The sequence below is a fragment of the Ooceraea biroi genome, chromosome 3 (genome assembly GCF_003672135.1).
Source record: "Ooceraea biroi isolate clonal line C1 chromosome 3, Obir_v5.4, whole genome shotgun sequence".
NCBI classification, from domain to species: domain Eukaryota; kingdom Metazoa; phylum Arthropoda; class Insecta; order Hymenoptera; family Formicidae; genus Ooceraea; species Ooceraea biroi.
In genome coordinates, this window is record NC_039508.1 from 16,644,684 (window position 1) to 16,665,083 (window position 20,400).

A 20,400-nucleotide genomic window follows, 5' to 3' on the forward strand; every position below is an offset into this window, starting at 1 on the left:
ATTTCAGTAAGCGAACTACCTTGGCGGAGTCCAAATATTCGAGCTTCGAATTAGAGTGTTTGGCTGTCGTCTACGCGGTCAAACGTTTTCATGTTTATTTATACGGCATGCATTTCAAGATAATTACAGATTGCAATAGTTTCCGTCTTGCGTTAGCTAAACAGAGTATCAATTCACGTATTTCGCGTTGGGCTTTATTTCTCCAAGGTTACGATTATAGGATTGAACACCGATCGGGATCCAGGATGCCGCATGTCGATGCATTGAGTCGATGCGATAATATACTCGTGTTAGAACCGAATACCTTCGAAACTGTATTAGCTCTCAAGCAGACGCAAGATGAGAAAATTAAAGAATTGCGTGAGAAACTAGAAAAAAGCGAACAAAAGTACTTTGAACTACGTGACGGATTAGTTTATAGAAAGTTTAATGATAATAAAGTTTTGTTCTATGTTCCTGAGAGCATGGAGAATAATGTAATCCGAAATAGTCACGACAATTTGGGCCACTTAGGCGTAGACAAGGTAGTTGACAATATTCGAGAGGTATATTGGTTCCCACAGATGCGAGAAAAGATTAAAACATATATCGATAATTGCTTAAAATGTATTGAATTTTCGCCGCTCAGTGGAAGATCCCAGGGGTTTTTACATAGTATTGAAAAAGATAATCTTCCATTTCGAACTTTACACATTGACCATTACGGTCCGCTTGAGCCGAGTAAAGGAATGAAATATATTTTATCTATCGTTGATGGGTTCACGAAGTTTATTAAAGTATACCCGTGCAAATCCACGGCTTCTGCGGAAGCAATCAAACATCTAAAAGAATATTTTAAAAATTACAGTAAACCCCGTCGTATTATAAGTGACCGAGGAACTGGTTTTACTTCTGAAGCCTTCAAGGGATTTTTGACTGAGCAAACCGTCGAACATGTATTGATAGCGACGGCGACACCTCGCGTAAATGGACAAGTGGAACGCTTTAACCGAGTTATCACACCAATGTTAGCGAAATTGTCAGAACAACCAAACCGTTGGGAAAAGGTTTTAGGCGCGGTAGAATTTGCGTTAAATAATTCTGTGTGTCGTTCGGCGAGAGAAACGCCGAGTCGCCTACTGTTCGGGATTAATCAATTGGGCGAAATTAGTGATAGTTTGCGTCTTGTGTTGGAATCGGACGGAGAAGATGAAAGAGATCTGCTTGCGATACGTGGTAAGGCCTCCGAAAATATTGCGAAGTGCCAGCGGGCAAATGAAGAAAACTATAACCGGAAGCGTAAGCCGGCGACCAGATATCAGAAAGGAGATTATGTAATGATTTCGAATCGAGATGTGACATCAGGTGTAAATAAGAAATTGTTACCGAAATTCAAGGGACCTTATGTCGTAGAGAAGGTTTTAGACAATGACCGATATGTTATTAAAGATGTAGAGGGGTTTCAGTTAACACGCGTACCATTTACAGAAATTGTCGGTCCTGATCAGATGAAGCCTTGGATCCGTTATTAAAATTAGTTCTCGAATCGATATTTCGGCGAGATGTAATGTGCGATCATTATTTTAATATTATACAATTTATATTTGTTACGACCTCTTGACCGAGGACGGTCATTATGTCAGGGCTGGCCGAACTGTAGGCATTCGACGTTGCGTTGCTCGAATTTGAAATTCTATTTATCACGTTTGTGTCTATCGATCACCTGTTTGCCGTCTTCTGTTGACATCTAACAAGGCCACAGAGGAAAGTATAAATTCGCTTGCTTGCGGAGACATAAAGACATTCGACGTTTAGTAATTTGGTAACATCGGCGAAGAGCAACCGTAACGAGAAGCCCGGAAAGTGATAATAAAGCGAGTGACCGTTCTGACTCCAATCCTCGACACTGTATTCTTCATAATAAAGAACAACGATTATAAACCAATTTGTGTCTTATATAACGAAGACGTTTCCTCTTATTATCCAATTTTGCACTTATTCTCTTGACGAATAAGCGAGCTGAAGCGCAATTTCGCGTTCCTCTCATGTCCTTCCGGTGAGAGATCGTCCGCGAGAGAAGCGTCCGCGATCTGACAAACGGAGTTGCCCCAATTTGGTTTACTCTCGCGAGAAGAAACGACGTGTCTCTGAACGCGAGAGTTGCGAGCGTGCCTAACCGTCCCGCAGGTTATTCTTCTCGGGAACAATATATCCAGCTTTAATTGCACCGGCTCCGACAACCTCTCGCTCGCTCCCGGCAGCCTGGAATTCACGCAATGCACCGTCGTTGCACCGAGACGAGCTGCGAGCTCTCGATCGCTCGATCCGTCCGCTTGCGCACGTTCGCGGCGGAGCGCGACGCACGATAAAACTGCCTCGTTGGCGGAGATAATAGAGACGAATGCAATTTAATTTCAGTGGGCGCATTAGCCGCACGTCTAGGTAATAGACCGATAAACTCATATGTTGGTAGCGTTTCTTGAAATGGTAAAATAACACAACCGCGAAGTCAAGATCTGACACGATGAAAAAACTTTAATTTATTATCGCTCGCCTCGCCGGCGGAGTAAAATGCGATTGAAAAGCAATTTATTGCACCGTCCAAAATATCGAGTAACTCTCGTAACCGGTTTTATTTCTCTCTTGCTCTTGTTTATCAAGTTTTTTCGTGTTAAACAAATGAATAAATGAGTAAACAGAAAGCCTTGATATTCACGTATGCACACGTGTACGTTTTGACTTTCCATGTAGTGTTTCGAGTTACTATTACCGCGAATACGTTGCGAACAGCGGTTCTCTTTTTGTGGAGAACTTTTAATGAAACGTTGCCGCTTGTGTTTTGATAACGAACGCGATAGCGAACTCTGTTAATGTATTTTGATAACGGACGTAATAGCGTGTGTGCGCCGGTCTCTCTCTTTTCTCCTTCTTTCATGTATGAATCCAGAGAAAATGCAGCGGATTGCAAATGTGAGAAAATACACTCGAATACGATCGTTTGATAGAATCTTTAATCGTCGCGAGATTTAACACGCAAGCATGCACCAAACTGTTAATGCCAGATTTGTTTTTCTCGCGACATGTGCATATACATAAATCGATAGCGAGAAAGAGGCACGACGCACCCCGACAGCGGTTGAAAAACAATTACCCTCGCCGGGCATTTAACATTTCATTCTGACATAGCACGTATAGCCTTTAATAAACTTCATAAATCAAGTAGCAACGCAGTAATTCTCTTTTTGCGGCCTCGTTGCAACAATGTACCGCCGCTCGTTCGGATACCACGCGCGCGATGGTAATTACCAGAAAAAAGGTAACCAACTCGACGTCGGAGAAAGCGGAGTTTCGCGTGAAACTCCGCAGGATAATCTTTCACGTTGCTCCCGGCGGAAGTGCATAATTCGAGCTGTTCGCGGATTATGCAAACGAGCTACCCGAAATGCAAGGCCACGGAAAATACCCTTCCGGACGATTCATCGAGATGCTAATAACGAGCATTGTTGCGAATCGAGCGCATCGTGATCATTACTGAACAATTGAGGAATAAATGTGACTTCAAAGGATATTTTATAGTTTAGCACTGTCGCGCCGCATTACGGGGCAAAACTGCTTTAACACATTCACCGTCAAGTCAATTTTATTAGCTGACTTTCCGTTCACGCCAATTGGATTAAGATCAACTGTAATATGTCGATATGATTCTTTGTAAAATCTTGAAATAAATGAAAATATTAAGTTGTTAACAAATTATGTCCATCTTTCACTTTGTCACTTTGTCCATCGTGCTTTACTATTATAAAATAGTCATTAAATGTAAATGTAAGTAATGATATATTATCATTCACGTGCCTTAAATCATCTCGTCCACTCCATGATGAACTTCCCGGAAAGACTCTTCTCCTGGGAGATAATTCGCAACTATTACGACGGCAATCGATTTTTACGACAAGAAATTGAGTCGTCCTGCTGTTCCAATGAGGATAGCACACGGAGCATCCTGGGTTACAACTCTTTTCGCGCCGAACCGTTGAATTACGATGGCGATCCGGAGAGTGCGCGAATCAATTTCATAATGTCAGGAATCAAATCGTCTCTCGCCAATGAGCATTACTCGATAACGGCCGCATCTTCTGCAGCATCTCTAACTCCACATACCTTTCCCGACATACCATCGGCATACGTATATGAGCACGTGCGCGTAAATGCGAGAAGTGCACGATCACAATAAAACCGCAATCGTTATTGCACCGCAGTTACCGGAAGAATCCCCGTCGTCTCTGTATTATCGTCGATGGCGTAAATGAGACGCCGACCAATTCCACCGTAAAGTCCCGCGATCGGGCAATATTACCGCGGAATGATAGCGTCCAATGAAACCTGGTGGGAATAACTTTCGCGGATTTATCCCTCGGTCTAACGGTACCATCGCGAACCGACGATCCAGCTACGGATGATCTCTGATCCGGAGACGCAGCGGGCTTATTCGCCCGTGATATTAAATCATCTTATAACGTTATGTGACATTAGAGCGTATTGCTGCAAGCCTTATCGTAAAATAGTTTAGGAACGTTGTTTCATAGAGCTTCATTATGCTTGGATTAATTTAAGAGAGATTATCTTGAACATACACATACACGGGGTCTTTATCTTTCACACTATTTATGTAAAATTATTATTATTATAAAATTGCTGCCTTTACATTATGATATTTGTAATATTTAACTCAGTTCGTGATATTTATTTTCTAAGAAGCTAGATTCTGTTGAGAGCGCAATCAACCATAAAAAGAGCATTCCAGAAACGACGTTAAATAATTAAACGTACAATTCAAAGCATCTCCTGAACTGGGTTAATAATGCCGAGCAAGATTATACGTGTGCATATCACAAATGAAGAAAAAGTACACTCATGATTGAGGACGCTAAAGGCAAAAGGGTTAATGTAACCCGCGCGACTGCCCGTTTAATCTGATTCCAAGTTGCAGCAACCGTGCGCGCCACGTTTTACACATTTTCAAGTCAGATACAGCTCGGTTGATAAGCGTTATTCATTGGGTCATACTCTAACGTGTGCGTTCGCACTAACTCCCGGTATTTGCGTCTACCACGCGCCTACTTCGCGTCGAACGTTCGCCCCGATCTATGGCTTCATAGTGTTTCGCATTTAATGTACCGTAAAGCGGGGTTACTTTGTGGCCGCGCCGTTTCCATGGAATGATTTTGCTCGAAAGAGTAGTGAATGGCGTGTCGATATTAAATACACAGGGAGCCTGTAATTAATGCCGGATATGGCTAACACCAAACACGGCTGATGTTAAGCTTAGTTAAAGCCAAATTTAGGCTGACATTGAATATACATAGGTAGGAATATACATAGGCTCGCGCTACGTTTAGCTAATGCCAAATACAGCGACAAACATAGTTAATGTCTAAATCCCGGTTGCATTTCATCGAATAAAATTCATTGAACGATGTTTAATATAATCACACATTAATTATGTATATTACTTTACGCGAGAAATGGTTAACTCGTGAAGAAGATTTACTTATTTATTTAATCATCAATCATTTCTACGTGCAAAATATTTATTAAAAGCCATATTACATCATAAAAAAAGTAATTAAAAAATGATCGCAACTGCCGAGTTAAATTGAAGCAACGAAAATTAATAAATATGCAAGCACCGGCATAATTAACGCGGTGAAATTTAATATTACGATGAATAAAAATCTATAGATCCTTGTTACAAGGAGCGTCACGCGACGTGAGACTGTGTGTAGCATGAAAAAAGTTAGCGGTGCTCGTTGCATATTCAGTGAGCGATTTTCCGCCAAGGACAATGCTGACGAATATCCTCCGCGCTTTAGCGATGTCCCGGGCATTTTTCTCAGACGTGACAAGCAGCGTAACGTTCACTCGTACATCGTGAAGTTCAGTCTTCGACGAAATCGAGAGATCGAGATTCTGATGCTTCGAGGCGCGGCCAGTACTGCGTAATGCGACGCGATACCTCAGCGAGGTACGCCTTGCACTCGCTCGAGCAAACACCGGAGTTAACAAAGCGGTTTAAAGTTCCACAACGGTGAAGAAACTCCGGTTTAATTTGGCGCGCATTAATGCGCTCGCGGGAACTTCGCCGGGAACTTCCGTCGCGGTCAGACGATGCTTTTTCTTCGCACTTCTTTCCATCGATCGAATCAGGTAAGTGGAGAAGAAAAAGGAGAATCTTCGAACGAGCCGTCGATGTACGGAGTTCTTGCGCGAAAGAATTAGAATTAGATTAGGATTGAATTGTTCCTTTCTTTTCGTCGGTGCGCGAGCGCGACGTATTGATTTGCCGCGGGAAACATTCGAATCATTTATCTCATTAAATATACCATAAAATTGTCGAGACGTTTGCAAGGTAAATGGAATATAAAAACATCGATAATTAAAGCTACTAAATCCGTTATTTGAAAATGTGCATGTTGAGTAAAGTGCACTCGTTAATCTTTTAATATGTTATAAATAAAATAGGATATTCATGTTTCGTTTACGCGTATTTTTGTACTCGTGGTCTGGTATACAAACAATTCAATATCGATTTAAGAGGCTGCCGCTTTAATGTTCAATGTAACACAACATCTGTTTTCCAATCTTCAATGTGTTAGTATTTGTAGCAGAGTATCGAGTCGCGTTAACAAATTGGTTCGGATTCAACAAGAACAATTCGAACAATTCAAGTTCGTCGATTACGAAGATGACGATGACGAGGATGGTATCACGGGGCGGCTCTCGGATTTCAATCGGAATCCGCGTCATGGACGAACGCGCAGCCGAACGTCGAGGGAACGTCGAAGCGGGCACGTACATGGCGCTTACATGCGGATTTGGTCCTCCCCCGAAAAGCTTGCAGGCGAACCGTACACGAATATGAACAAACCGGTGCGCCTCGCCGGGGAAAAGCCTGGGGTTGCTGGTTACCCCCAGAGACCGAAGACTAGGATAAGCGACGAGGGTAGGATGGCGGCGTTGGATTCTCTCTTTCTCTCCCGGCGTTTCGAGGGGTGAGTTGACTTAATAAAAAGGCCTCGAGCGGGAGACGCTCGTATGAATGTTAACGAGGACGCGATCGGGAAAAAAGGAGCGACGACGAGGTGGAAAAGGGAAAATGAAACGGACGCGAAGGCGATTTCGAACGCGGATACGCGAATAAATCGGGTCAAGAGCGCGATGACGAGGTGAAGCGAAGAGTGCTAAGGGTGCAGATGGAGCAGTATGGAAGAAGGGACAGGGTGGTTTCCAGGAGTGGTTTCCGGGGAACCGAAGGAAAACCCGTGGAAAGAGGATAGAGCATTACGAGAAACAATGGAACGATCGGTCGGGAGTTGCACAGGAGATCGTTTTATTATCGCGTCTCTCGGCCCCGTTCGCGTCTTAATAAAGCCGGAGCCTGCGTTTTTCTCGCTTTTTAGCGAAAAGCTGCCCAACCAACCGCGCCTCGCCCTTTCCTCTGCCTCTCTAAATCCTCCATTATCCTCCTTTTATCGCATCCGCGTCTCGACCCGCCATGGAAGTGGCTAACGCAGGCCCAATAGTAGAGCCGAACGTAATCTATTAAATAGATAACGCCGCTTCCGTTTCCCGTCGGACCTGGCTCTCCCTTATCCCGCAACCTTCTTGGTGATTTCCGCACGATGCGCCCGAGAGAATGTAATGAATGCAATTTAAAAGAAGCGGAAGATAAGAGATCTCTATTGTCGGAAGTACAGTACTAAATCCTGTATACATGTACTTAAAGTCTCTCGAGCACGAGAAAGATTTCAACTTCACGAAAGAATATTCAACTTCACGTAGATATATCGTAAAACCCTTGCATTAAAATCTTTGTTTAAACGATCGTCGAAATCAAAATGCCTTTAAGCTAGATGCGATTGTATTCTTCAATAAAATTTTAGACATTCGCGAAAAGATACTGCGATTTAAGTATTTTTGAACGTGGAATTGATCACATTCGGATGCAGCTAGATACTTAACATACTGGAAGAGATGGGGGTGTCATCGGGAGGATGAGAGGGAACGGAAGCGGCATTGGTGGCTTATTCCAAGTTATTTTTCACGGAGCGTTTGAAAAATTGCCGTCACTTCGAAATCGGAAATCGATTACATCGACTGATTCGAGACGCGCAGGGGTGAAACTGATGACGCTTCCAGTTCGCCCGGAGCAGAAGCGCCGTCGACTTTTCTCCGCGAGTGAAGGATGGATTCTCGCTTCTTGACAAGAGATCGACGATAGGTAGAACCGTATACAAATTGTGACCGCAAGTCGATTGCCGCGAAACGAACTAATCTGCGTGAATAAAGATTTTTCGCTAGCCAGAATGAAGAGGATTGTGTTCGCTCACGACTTACTCTTCGAGAACGGCGGACTGGTCGTTTGATCTTGGCTGTTTGGCGAGTGATTTAATATGCGCTGCTAACTCATTCTGTTTCGTAAAGTGCATGTGGAATATGCGCGTAGTATCGCGTTCACCAAGTGAAACACGAAAAAAAAAAACAGTGCACTTTGTACGTTCTACTATGCGCGTTTAATCTCAGCGCTGGCAGAGAAGAATAATCATACGCGATTTTATTTGAAAAAGTTTTCAAGATGCATAAATTACATATGAGAAGCAGTGGTAAACCGCGCAAGAAGTTAGAGTCGAAACCGTGTGTTATTGCCAATAAAAGCTTCCATTACTCTGTTAAAAAGCTCAAGTATGTGACGTTATGCGAAAATAATAGAGAGACTCGAACCGCTGACGGTTATAGCAGCAATTACTACGACCATTCGGGAATGTTTTGCATGCAATAATCATATATATAGACATACATATAGACGTCACGTGTATTAAGCCTATACAATCCGCGGCATTAAATATTCGGGATATGAGTTACATCACGTCGTCCTCGCGCCATATGTCTAGCTCTTCTTTATGATCCAGTATTATTATCATTATCTTATACCCGACATTATTTCAATCAAAGGCAAGCATGCGGCAATTGACATTTAGAACGGCGCCGGAAAATGATTCGAGTGTCTGGAGTAATGTGTGAGAAATTCGCGCAATTTCTTAATTTTTATTTATTAATAGAATAGAGGTAATAATAAAAATAATACCTAGCATATCGAGAAAAATATCTATTGCAAGTTTATATTGTGAATCTGCAAGTCTGATTATTTTCAAATTTTCCGATACGCATTAGCGCGTTTTCTTTAACGTTTGATTGTTGATTCGTCAACAATGATGGTAAATGAATGCGCAACAAACACTAAACCGACTAATACTTGCTTGATCACGGTATCATTTGATATGATGGAACGTGTTGCTAAAATTAAGTTACTTTTGAAAATCATGTACAAATAAGCTTTAATGTAGTCATGAATTTGCAAGTCGTATATGTAAATGCACGAAGATGAGCAGAAAACGAGGGCGGCGATATGCATACATAGGAGGAAAACTGAATTTTCAATTACGCTCAAAAACACCGCTAGTGTCGCGACGCGAATAGAAAGTAGGCGAGAATCGCGCGGTTCGTTGTCGGCCATTTTTCGGGAACCTTCCGGAACTGGGTCACGTACACCGGAAATGAGCGTCACACGAATTAGAAATCCTCGCACCATTCGCCGATGGAATTCGCGCAGAGAAATGAGAGGATGTCCCGTACTATCAAGATCTTCCTGCGTGTTGGAAGTAGCGATGGCTGCGATACGCTCGTGCAAGTTATTGATTTGCTTTGCGAACATTACATTCGTATCTTTTGGCCATTTATAAGCCATTTTGAGCTAACAGTTGTATAACGAAGGGATAAAATTATCGATATCTTGTATAATTCTGATATAAAAAAAAGGTAATCGTTGAATCCGACGAAACATGGATATTTGTAGACTAGAATATCGCTGGATAAAGTATGTATAAAGCATGTATATATGCTTTTTGAAAGACGTACATAGTTCGGGTTCTCTCGCTTGGAAATTGAAACCAGGATTGGCTCGAGAGCCATCACTACTGGCGATGTCGTCGTGAGGGCGCGGGGAAGATCACGACAATCTCTTATTTTCCGCGCGACCGATCCATTCGGCGCGAATTGGAAAACGCGAGCGGCAAGAGAACGAACTTCTCGCCCGAGGGAGAACGCGAGGTTTCGTTTGGCTGCCTCTCACCGACCTGAAGGAACACTCTTTATGCAGGAAAACCGGTGGCACTGGAATGGTCACTGTCAGTGATAGGATATGTCTAATGACTTGAACTTTGGGAAATCTTTATGAAGTAATATCTATTTAAGTTTTGAACTTATATCGCACATACGCTAATCTCGAGTATATAAATAAAATGAGAAATTATATTTTTACAGAATTTACTCCTCCTCTATTATGTGTGTGCATGTGCGTGCGTGTGTATGCATGATAACTTTTATAAATTTTATTGATTAAAAATATAAATAAAATTCTATTTATCACTTGTTCTATTTCCAAGTGCTCGAGCCACAAATGAATAAAACAAAATCAATAATGGCAGAAAAAATACATATGAATGGAATTAAACATGTGGTATGCACCAAACAATCATGCAACTAAACGATTAATCGATTAAACAGTAAAGTGTGGAAATAGTCGCACTTATCCATAATGCGTTAAAACGAGATTCACAACTCAAAGTAAAAATAGTCCCGCGGCGAATCGTTATCGTTTCACGAGTTACCGGGGCGTGAGGTCGAGGCACTCTATCGATTGCTCTTATCCTCGATGTTATTTAACATCGCACTCGGCAACGTCAACGGCCGAATCGTCGCGGTGGTTACATCGCTCGATCGTCTTTCCGGTCGTCTAAATTTAGATCAGCGGAGTCGCGCCGCGCGCGCCCGATCGCGTGAAACTCATTGAACTCAGCGGGTTGACGAGAGAGGGTTGAAATATACAGCTTAAAGGCAGAAGGAGAAAGAGAGGACGCTCGTGCTCGCACGTGGTTGGGAATCAGATTAGTCACGTAGCAGCGGTTACGAACAAGGAATAACGCGAAAGGGCGATCGCCGCCGTTTGTACACGTTGGTTTCGGGGATGCGCATAGCATACCCGTGTTATGGCGAAGGATGATGAAGGGATGATGAACAAATTTCAACTGGAGAAAATAGAGGGAGAATTGCGTGTTGCAGATAAATGTGAAAGTGGAAATGTTGCGAAAAAAATGGAGAAAAGCGACGAGAGCAAAAGGAGATCATGAAAAAGGATAGGAAAAGCAGAGATAAAAGCGTGAGTTAAGAATTAAAGAAGAAGATGAAACATAATACTAGTGAATTAGATAGAGACGAGAGATCACAATTTGAAGACAACTAATAAAAGATAAAAATAACGAACGAGAAGAAAAATAAATAGTATTCCGAAGGAAAAGCGAAATAGAGGAAGAAGCGAGAAAACGGAAAGAAAAGTAGAAATGTGAAGAGGATTGGGCAAAATTGAAGTTCGAAGAAGCGAGAGGAGGAAAGAAATACGAGAATGGAGCTAGAGAAAATCGCGCAATCGTCGAGATACGAGCCAGTATGAGGAAGAGGAGGAGGAGGAGCGAGGCAAAGCGACGCGGGACGTAAGGAGCAGACGACGGTGGATAACGCTGGCGGCGGAAAATGCGAGACGGGGTGCCGAACGGGGGAGGTAATGCGCAGTAAATTGGGGCCGCCGCATGTTGCCGATGTGCCACAAATCTTCGGCACCGAGGTCCGCCACGTTGAGGTCCTCTCCGGTCCTCCTAGGTGAACGAGAGCGAGGTGGACGAGAGGGAAGTCGATTCGAACGGGGACGAATGCGGGTCGCGAGGGTTGTTCGACATGGTCGTTTGGCGGCACGAGGCCGTTCCGCAACGAGGACCGTTCGTCGGCGGAACGACCGTACGAAACAACAATGGACACCGGAATTATTCTGCTTATCTCTGTCGCTTACATTCCGCATCGAGGTTGCGCATTGACGACGGAAGGAAGACAGGTGAATGTGCCTGCAGTAACCCTTGCAAATTTCGCCCTAGCGATTCTTCTTCGAAGCGACCGAGCTTGAAGTCGCATGTCACGAAACGACGAAAATAAACGCCACGTTCGATATTTCATTCATATTTCAACATGCCGGAGTTAGAATTAGGGTGAGCATGATAACTTGATAGCTCGGTAACTTGAAGACTGGAACAAATGCTCGAATAATGCAACCTTATCTGTTCTCTAACTGACATGGACTGTTATATAATTCTCTCTCTCTCTCTCTCTCTTTCTCTCGGAAATATTAACTTAATTAATAACGTTGATATGCAATTTTGGTACAAGGAACGTTATATCTACGGAATTTCATTTTCTACGAAATTGATTTCATATTTTCAGTATTTAAGAGTGGAATAAATTTTGATAATGGAATATACAATTAATTTGTTTGCGCGCGTTTTTGATATAATCAATATCTCGTTAGTACTTAATTGCGGTCTCTAATATAGCTTGTGTCAAATTTATATGTGCAATTCAAAATTCTCATATTTATTCACTAAGCCTTTTTGTAGAATTTTAGAGAAATTCACGTTATTAAATTCCACTTTGAATGCGGAACCATACTTTGATGGCAAATCGTGTGGTCACAATAATATAATAAGATAAATAGCAACGTTGGATAAAATGCTCCAAGAATAGGATTGTACTATAAGGAAACACAATGTTTCTCGTACTTTCACATTGCAATATCCATCATACGCCACTTTCACATTAGAATATCTATCTATGCATTTGCTAAATCTGAATGTCGTGATCACACGAATGTCCCGACTTTCAGATCTCTCTCATTTCTCAGCGTGTCATCGTACAGCATAACTATATGCGCCAAGGTTGCTGGAGATGCGTGAGAATTTTTCCTCGAGGAATCTTATCTCGCAGAGAGAAACTCGGCCCGCCTCGGGGACATGGCGCAGTCTGTAATCACGCGCTGTCCACGATGCTTATTATCTCGATATTGTGCCGAGTGTATAATAAGATTACCGATCTATCCGGCGTAAATATTAATTGCTGCAGAATGCGGCACGGCGACGTAAGTGGCGGCCGTAAATTGCCCGGCAGCGCCTCCCCTTTGCCGCGCTTATAAATTCTCGTCGTCGGAGAGCAACGGCAGGAAAGAGGGAAAGAGATCTTCGTGCTCGGTGCTCGTGTCCCAGGTGGTCCACAATGTAAACTTAAGAGGTGGAGGTATAACGCGGATAGGCAATCGTTTACGGCAATTACGGTCAATAGCGAATAGTCCAAGTCTCGCGGGTAACAATTAGTCAACAATGGGCATTTCCCGATCAACGTACGAATGATTATCGCTGAAAATTCGCGAGTGGTTTTATCATTGACCTACAAGATCGACACGTCTTGACGTAATAATTCCAACTTGATTGAAGCAACGGTTATTGATTTTTAATTGTCCTGTCGTAAACGTTAAATAGGTAATTGCAAGATAGATCGTAACTGCAAATGCAGAACTATTACCCCTGCGAATCGAATTATTTATCTTTTCATTGCATTGAACGTATACTACTGCGTTGCACGGAACGAACGCGCGATACCTGCGTGCAATTAAAATGTGACCGACGATTTCACGCGATGATGCAATCGGAATCTAACGGCTGATGTCCCGCCGTAAAGTGCAACGGAATCGTATCGTTTTTATTGGCGATTGGTAAGGGCCGGAAATTCTGGTCTCCGTAAAAATGCTAGCAGCGAGTGAACGTCTTCCGGCGTCAATTCGATGCCGATAGCCGTCATTGCAAATTTTATCGCACGTTATTCGCGAGGTCAGCTCGATCAAGATCATTCTTCCCGCCGTTAACTAACGTTTTACGACGGCCATCAGGCTGGATCACAAAGCAGCAGCTATCGAGGTTTTATGCAATTTTTCAAAGCGCCGGCATATTTATACGCTCACTAAGAGAAACCATTTTTAGTTTTACGACAGACGGAGCGGTACTATAAAACTAATTGCTGAATAATAACTGAAATAATGCGCATACACTCGCATACAATGCCGAAAGAAGAGGCGAATAAAGACGGAAAGACAGAAATTTTAACACTGTTTAATTTTTAATAATAAAGTTTGTAAGTTTTGAAGAATTTGATTGCACTTTCTCTCCTGTGCAATTTATGTTTATTGCAAAGAGATTTATATGGCACGGCTTTTATGTCTCCTTTGTAAAATAAATGGTGAAGTATATATAAGAGACTTTCAATAATTAATGATTCTAATAAATAATTAATCTCTTGTAATCATTCTCAGTATTAAAAAAATGTCTTTTTCCCGCAGTATTCTTTTGTAGTAATATGAACGTGCTATTTTAATCTCATTAATTTTGTTATCTTTACACCTCTCATGACTATTCTAAATTCTAAATTCATTTGTATTAGTATGCGTAATCCTAATTCTGCATATTCTGAGTAAAATTAATATTATCTTGAAGTTATTAGATATCTCTCATCATTCATGAGAGTTATTACATATCTCTCATCAATTATTAAAGACTAAATCTCATGAGAAGAAAGAAAAAGAAAACATTACTCTGAATCATTCATCTCGCCTGGTCGTAATTATTTCCAACGATGCGAATCGAAACCTGCACCAGAAACCTGATTCAACAAAAGCGAGCGCCGATCCTCCGTCACTCGACTGGTATATTGCGACTCCGTGATTCCGCGTGGAAGTGCAGTCGAGGGCGGTATCGATTCCACGACGTCCTAAATCTCTATCCACCTTTGGGGGGCGCACAAAGCCCCGTCTGAGCCTCGGCGGCACCGAGCGCACAATGCGAGCGATTTTGATTTATCTATCGTTTGGGTTACTGCGGTTCTACGGCACGCTTACGTGTGCGTGCTTACGCGCGTATACGTGTGTGCGGCGCGTACGTCTATAACCGGAAAGGGTGTAGCTGGAAGGGACTGGAGGCAGAACACTGGAAACGCAACTACGATGATGGCTGTATGGATTGGGCGCACCGGGGTGTATGATAATCGCAAAGGAATAGAGAGGACGCGTCATTTCTCTCTCTCTTCCTCTAACTTCCTCGGGTCTTCATCATTTCTCCCCCCGACCCCCGTGTATGTCTCATCGTCGACCCTTCTGAACACGTCGGCCTGGAATCGCTCCTCGAGACTCCGCCGCTCGTTAATGCTCGTGTAGATTCAATGCGTCCTAACCCTATCAGGTGCTAGCCAGCCTTTCCTTGTGTTTCCTCCCTTTCCTTCGCTTTCTCGTCTTTCTTCGTTTGTCTAATGACCTAATATTGAGATACTATGTCTACTATCTCGATCAAGAATACAAAGCATCTTTAAATTGTGATAAATCAATTAATGTTTGCAAAAGTATGAAAAAACTTTCACTCTTAAAACTTATCAAACTCTTCTCTAATACTTGATTTAAAAAAAAAACAAAGCATATTAAAACACAATTTAAATGCTTGAGTGTTTCTTTTCAACAAGATATTCATGACAAAAATTTACAATTTTCCTACCATAATTTGGAAAGTCCTGCTTATGAAATTATTTAATATTTGATCTGATTCCGAACAGAGAAAGTCATTTCTTAACGCCATGAACGACGTTATGGGTACCCGAGCATTTTTTTTCTTGCTGCCGAAAAGCGCTGGATTTATGAAGAGAAAATAACGCCCTTTCGTGTCGGACCGTGCCGGCTGGCGTGCCTCCGCCGCGATGTGGGGTTTTCTTCAACTTCCCGCGATCAGTTACACGTCGTCGGAGATTGCAGCTGGGCGCGCAGCCGGGCTAATATGCGAGCGGGGAAATGGTCCCGGGAAAAATTTGTAGGTGCTGCCGTCGGCTGAACAGAATTCTTTTCGGTACAACCGAGCCCCGAAATGCATTCTCGGTAACTTTCACCCTCCTTCTCCTGACCTCCTCCCATGCTGCGTCCCACGTAATCGGCGACAGAAGGATAAAAAATACGAACGCGATTGAAGCTATAAAAGCGCGCACTGAGAATACGCACCGCGGGCTGTTGAAGAATGCTGCAAGTTTGAAAATTGAAATTGTTCAGAAAACAATAAAACTTGCACCATTTCTGAAACGTGAGAGACATCTGTTATTTCTTGCAAAATTAAACGTTTAATCTATTAAAGCGTAGTACATATATTGTACCGCGATAAAAGTACCTCAAATCACAAATATTTTAAACCATAGAAATTAGTTTTATATGAAAATTCGCGTTTACGAGATCGAGATATTAATATTTATAAAGCATTAAAGGATCCCTGCAATTGCGATAAAAACATCTACCTTTTAAAAATGAAAAACTCATAAAATTCCCTCAACTGACGTGACGTGGATATCGATTAAATGTTTATAAAAAATGAGGGATTCGTAGTACTTGTTACTAAGGGTTTACCGAGAAACTGTGCTGCACCGCAACACAGGAAAACGCGCACACACGTACACACGTACACGGCACGATCTCTTAAATCAATTAGCACGAGAACGGTTTAATTCTACGAGCGTGCTACGATGTGTTCCCGGACTTAACATGCCGGCCAAAACCTCCCATCCATCTCACAGGGTTTCCTGGGGTTTACGGGCAACAACGATCTTCCGCCCCCGTACTTGTACCCGGCACTGCTCTTCCTCGTTATCAATCCTTCCGGGACAATTTTTGTTCTCCCGTTTAAAATTTATAAGAAGACACGTACGCTCTGTAGAGTTCCGAGTAATTACATAATAATTAGATTCCTAAGAAGTTCCAAGCGAGATAAACTCGGGTACCATCTTCCACGAGATAAATGATTCAACCTCGCAGAGCGTGATAATGCAATTTCTAAACTTCAACCGTGCAAAACATCCGCGCTCGTAAACGTTAAAAATTTTCTCTTTGATTCGATTATGATGATTAATTTGTGGCTCTCGATTCCGCATCGATTGACCATCATGATTCAACTGACAATTTACTTGGTCATACCGAACATATAAAAACATCTGCTTTAAAATAAAGAACCGTCTTAAAAGAGAACTCCGTTCGCCGTGAATTTCCCGAGACAAAACTGGCAACAAGCGCGATCTCCGGAGCAGCAACGGCCGCTGCTCACCGACGTGACAATTTAAAACGTGCTCGCCGCGCGAGGGTTAAAGAGAGCACGCGGAAGGCGCCGGGATGCAAAACTGGCCACCGCCTGCGGCGAGTCGCGCCTCCGCGAGGGCTTCGCTGGATGTGTCGCGCGTAAATATCCGCGTGCGTTGTAACCGGCCCCTTAATTGGCGCAAGGATCGGGGAGGGCTCTCAAGAGAACTCGCTCACTCGCTCGCGCTTGCACTCGCGCGCGAGAAGTCGCGGTCCGAAATCGTAAATACTTTCTTGCACTCACCTATATTTCGCGCGACGACGGCGCAGCCGTTGGTTAAGAGCCACGCAAGCAGCAGCCCGCCGAGGAACGGAGCCCCTTTCCGTCGACCCTTGCGGCACTCCATCGTGTGGTTCCGTGCTCCGACTACGCCTGGAAGCAGAAAGCGAAATGATCATGTGCCCTGTGAACTGGCGTGCCGCCTTTCCCAAGCGCGGCCCCGCATTTCGAACAGCGGACCACGCGCTCTCTCACCCCGAAAGTGCATCGCGATTTCCGAGAAATCGCGCGCACACCTTCGCTACGCCCCGGAGATCGGGATGCCGTCGCGTCGTTATTGCGTTTACGTAAATCGCGCGCTTTATCCGACCGGCCGTTCTTGCGCCCCTTTTTTCCACGGCGGACGGCGCGTGGCGACTTATGGTCACGATTACGTGGAAGTCATGGTGCACACGGCGAGAATAGATTCGAGCGGCGATACAGTCGCGGCGCGTGTCATAAATTGAATTAAAATATAGACAGAGATGTGCTGCAAGTGTAAGCATTCGGTACGCTCGCGTTAATAAAGTCTGCAACAAACACATCTCGATAACGAAATAATTATGTTCGTTTTTCCGGAGATTTAATTTATTTCAGATTTATTTATTATGCTGCACCAAAATAATTTCGTTGGCCCTCCGTTTCTCTCTTTCTCTCTGATATTATTTCATATTATTTTGCTACATGTTATACTTGCGCTTGTGATTCTTGGAATCCACGCAGTTTACTACCCAGTAATTCATCTTGCTTCAGCCCCGCTTGCATCCGCTTGTTTATATTCGATGGCATCGCGTCGTGTTCGCATGGTCTGCAAATTCCGAAACGCTGACGCCGAAATTGTTTTCCTTTTTCGCCTTCGTTAACCCACATTCACACGACGCGCGCAAGCCCCCGACCGCTTCGCTTCGCTCGACGCGGATTAAGCTGATTTATAGTGTTTACCGACGATGCTCGCTCGATTTTTCCTGCGGCGTTGCGCGTGCGCTTCGCCAACCTATCGGCTCGTCGACAAAAAAAGATCATCCGGAATTTACGCGAGGAGAAAGAACGAAATCCGCGTTGGGTCGCCATCGAAGGGAGGTAGCAGGTGATTCGCGTGGATTACGCGTGAAATTGCGCGTTTTCGCGGGCGTCGCGATGTTAAATCTGCGTAAAACACGCCCGCTTACAGTTATAAAGGGGAAAAAATTAAAAGGACGAAAGAGAAAATGCTAAATAGAGTGAAAAAAGACAAAACAAAAATATTATTTTCATTATCTCTTTTATAACATATTTTTCGAGTGTTTCGCAAATTTTTATTTATATTACGTAGAAAGGTATTCACCAGTATTCGAGACTTTGTGAAAACCAGCGCACAATGAAAGGAGGTCAGCGAACTCGCAACACGTCTCGTATTCCAGATTTTACACGAGTCATGCATCTGCTGAAAAATCTGTTGAAAATACCGAGGTCTCTCGGAATGAAGCTCACGGGGGCAAGCGTATCGCGCGAGTCAACGAGCAACCATCTCGATTATGACCGAGGGAGGAGGTTTATCGAGCCATAACCGCCACGTGCATCACGACGGGCGACCACTCCGCAGATTGCATCGAGCGGATTGCAGCGGTGCTTTTCCGCGGAGGAGCGGCGACGCGACGCGACGCGAGCATCTGGAGCACTGCCAGTTCGTTTCGAGCAGACTGCGTTAATTTTTCCAACGAGTCTAATTAAGCCCCTTCTCCCGTCTCCTCTCATCCCGCTACTTCGACCTAGTCGCTTCGTCTTCCTTTTTATCGATATGTGCCGGCGGCACATAGGACGCTTAATTCAAACGGCGAACGTGGAAGTCGCGTAACGACGCGATTATCACCGAAACATCTGTAAACTCCCGGAGTAACAACGATAATTGAATGCGTTAGCTATCTCTCCCCTTACTCCTCAGCTTCGCTCTGATCTCTCTCTTTCTGTCCTCCATGATCGTGCATTCGCGAACGCATTCTCGTGAGCGTAACCGCGCGTACGTGCGCCCACCTCCCGTGCATTACGCATAATTAATCCGGCGATGCTATCTGCTGTAACCTTGTATCGCCGCGTTCGACGTGCGAATAGAATCGGCGATGCGCGATTCTCCTTTCATCATCAACGTTACCCTCTCGTTCCCGCCCGCAAACGCTCCGCGATACCGCTGTGCGTGCGTGCACCGATGCACTGGGCGGATTCTGCGATAATCGCGATAAGCTCGATGACAACGCGATTCCCATCTCGGAATCGTCGACGAAGAAAGAGAGAGAAAGAGATTAAGAGAAAGATTACTTATTAAAAAGGAAAGAGCGAAGAAGAGTTACGGAGTAAGAATCTATGTGAGCATGTATGCGATCGATACAATCGAACGAGCGATAATCTCACGGCGACCATACATTTTTTTCCTATCTCGAGTACTATTCCGCTGCGGATTTTTCAGATCGCTAATCGAGCGCCTTTCGGAGAAATTCCTGACGACGCGTTTCGCGATGCATCTATGGTGGTATTCTGCAAGGCGCGTTATCGAACCGAACCATCGCTGCGCGTTCAGTTCTCGAGTCGCTCTCTAGAAAAAAAATGCATTCGAGTGCAGTGAACTGTTCGGACGCTGCATATTTGACGCTCAGATGGTACACTAACAATAAGAGAATCACGACAACAATAAAAGGGCAACGGGCCAATTTTTGAAGAACAAGATATTTACTGGAGCAATGCGCTCGCAAAATATCTGTTGATTTTCATAACGCGATATTCGCAATGTTTATACGCTTCAACGTTGCATCCCGGCAGCTTTGACAGCGGATGTTTGTATATTCAATTTGAAAAGTTTGATTTTCAAGGATATTTTTATAGTCTCATTTTTATCGCATCTGTCGTTACAATATATTTAACTGTCATTTAACTCACGACATTCAACTCATTTCAAATTTCAAATATCTATCTTTTTTATTTTTGCTTTAAATTTCTTTTAAAATCAAAATATCCTCGGATATATGCGCGAAATATTGCAAATGCGAGTATTGAT

General features: G+C 43.5%; 1 protein-coding gene across 4 annotated transcripts in view; it reads right to left on the bottom strand.

Moving 5' to 3' along the window:
* Positions 1-20,400, bottom strand: part of LOC105286449 (latrophilin Cirl) — a 407,961-nt gene that overhangs the window by 227,173 nt on the left and 160,388 nt on the right. For all 4 annotated transcript variants that reach the window (XM_026968306.1, XM_026968309.1, XM_026968308.1 and 1 more), the window contains one exon: positions 17,361-17,489. In XM_026968306.1, the coding sequence (XP_026824107.1) occupies positions 17,361-17,489 (129 nt within the window). The remainder of the gene's footprint in view (positions 1-17,360; positions 17,490-20,400) is intronic.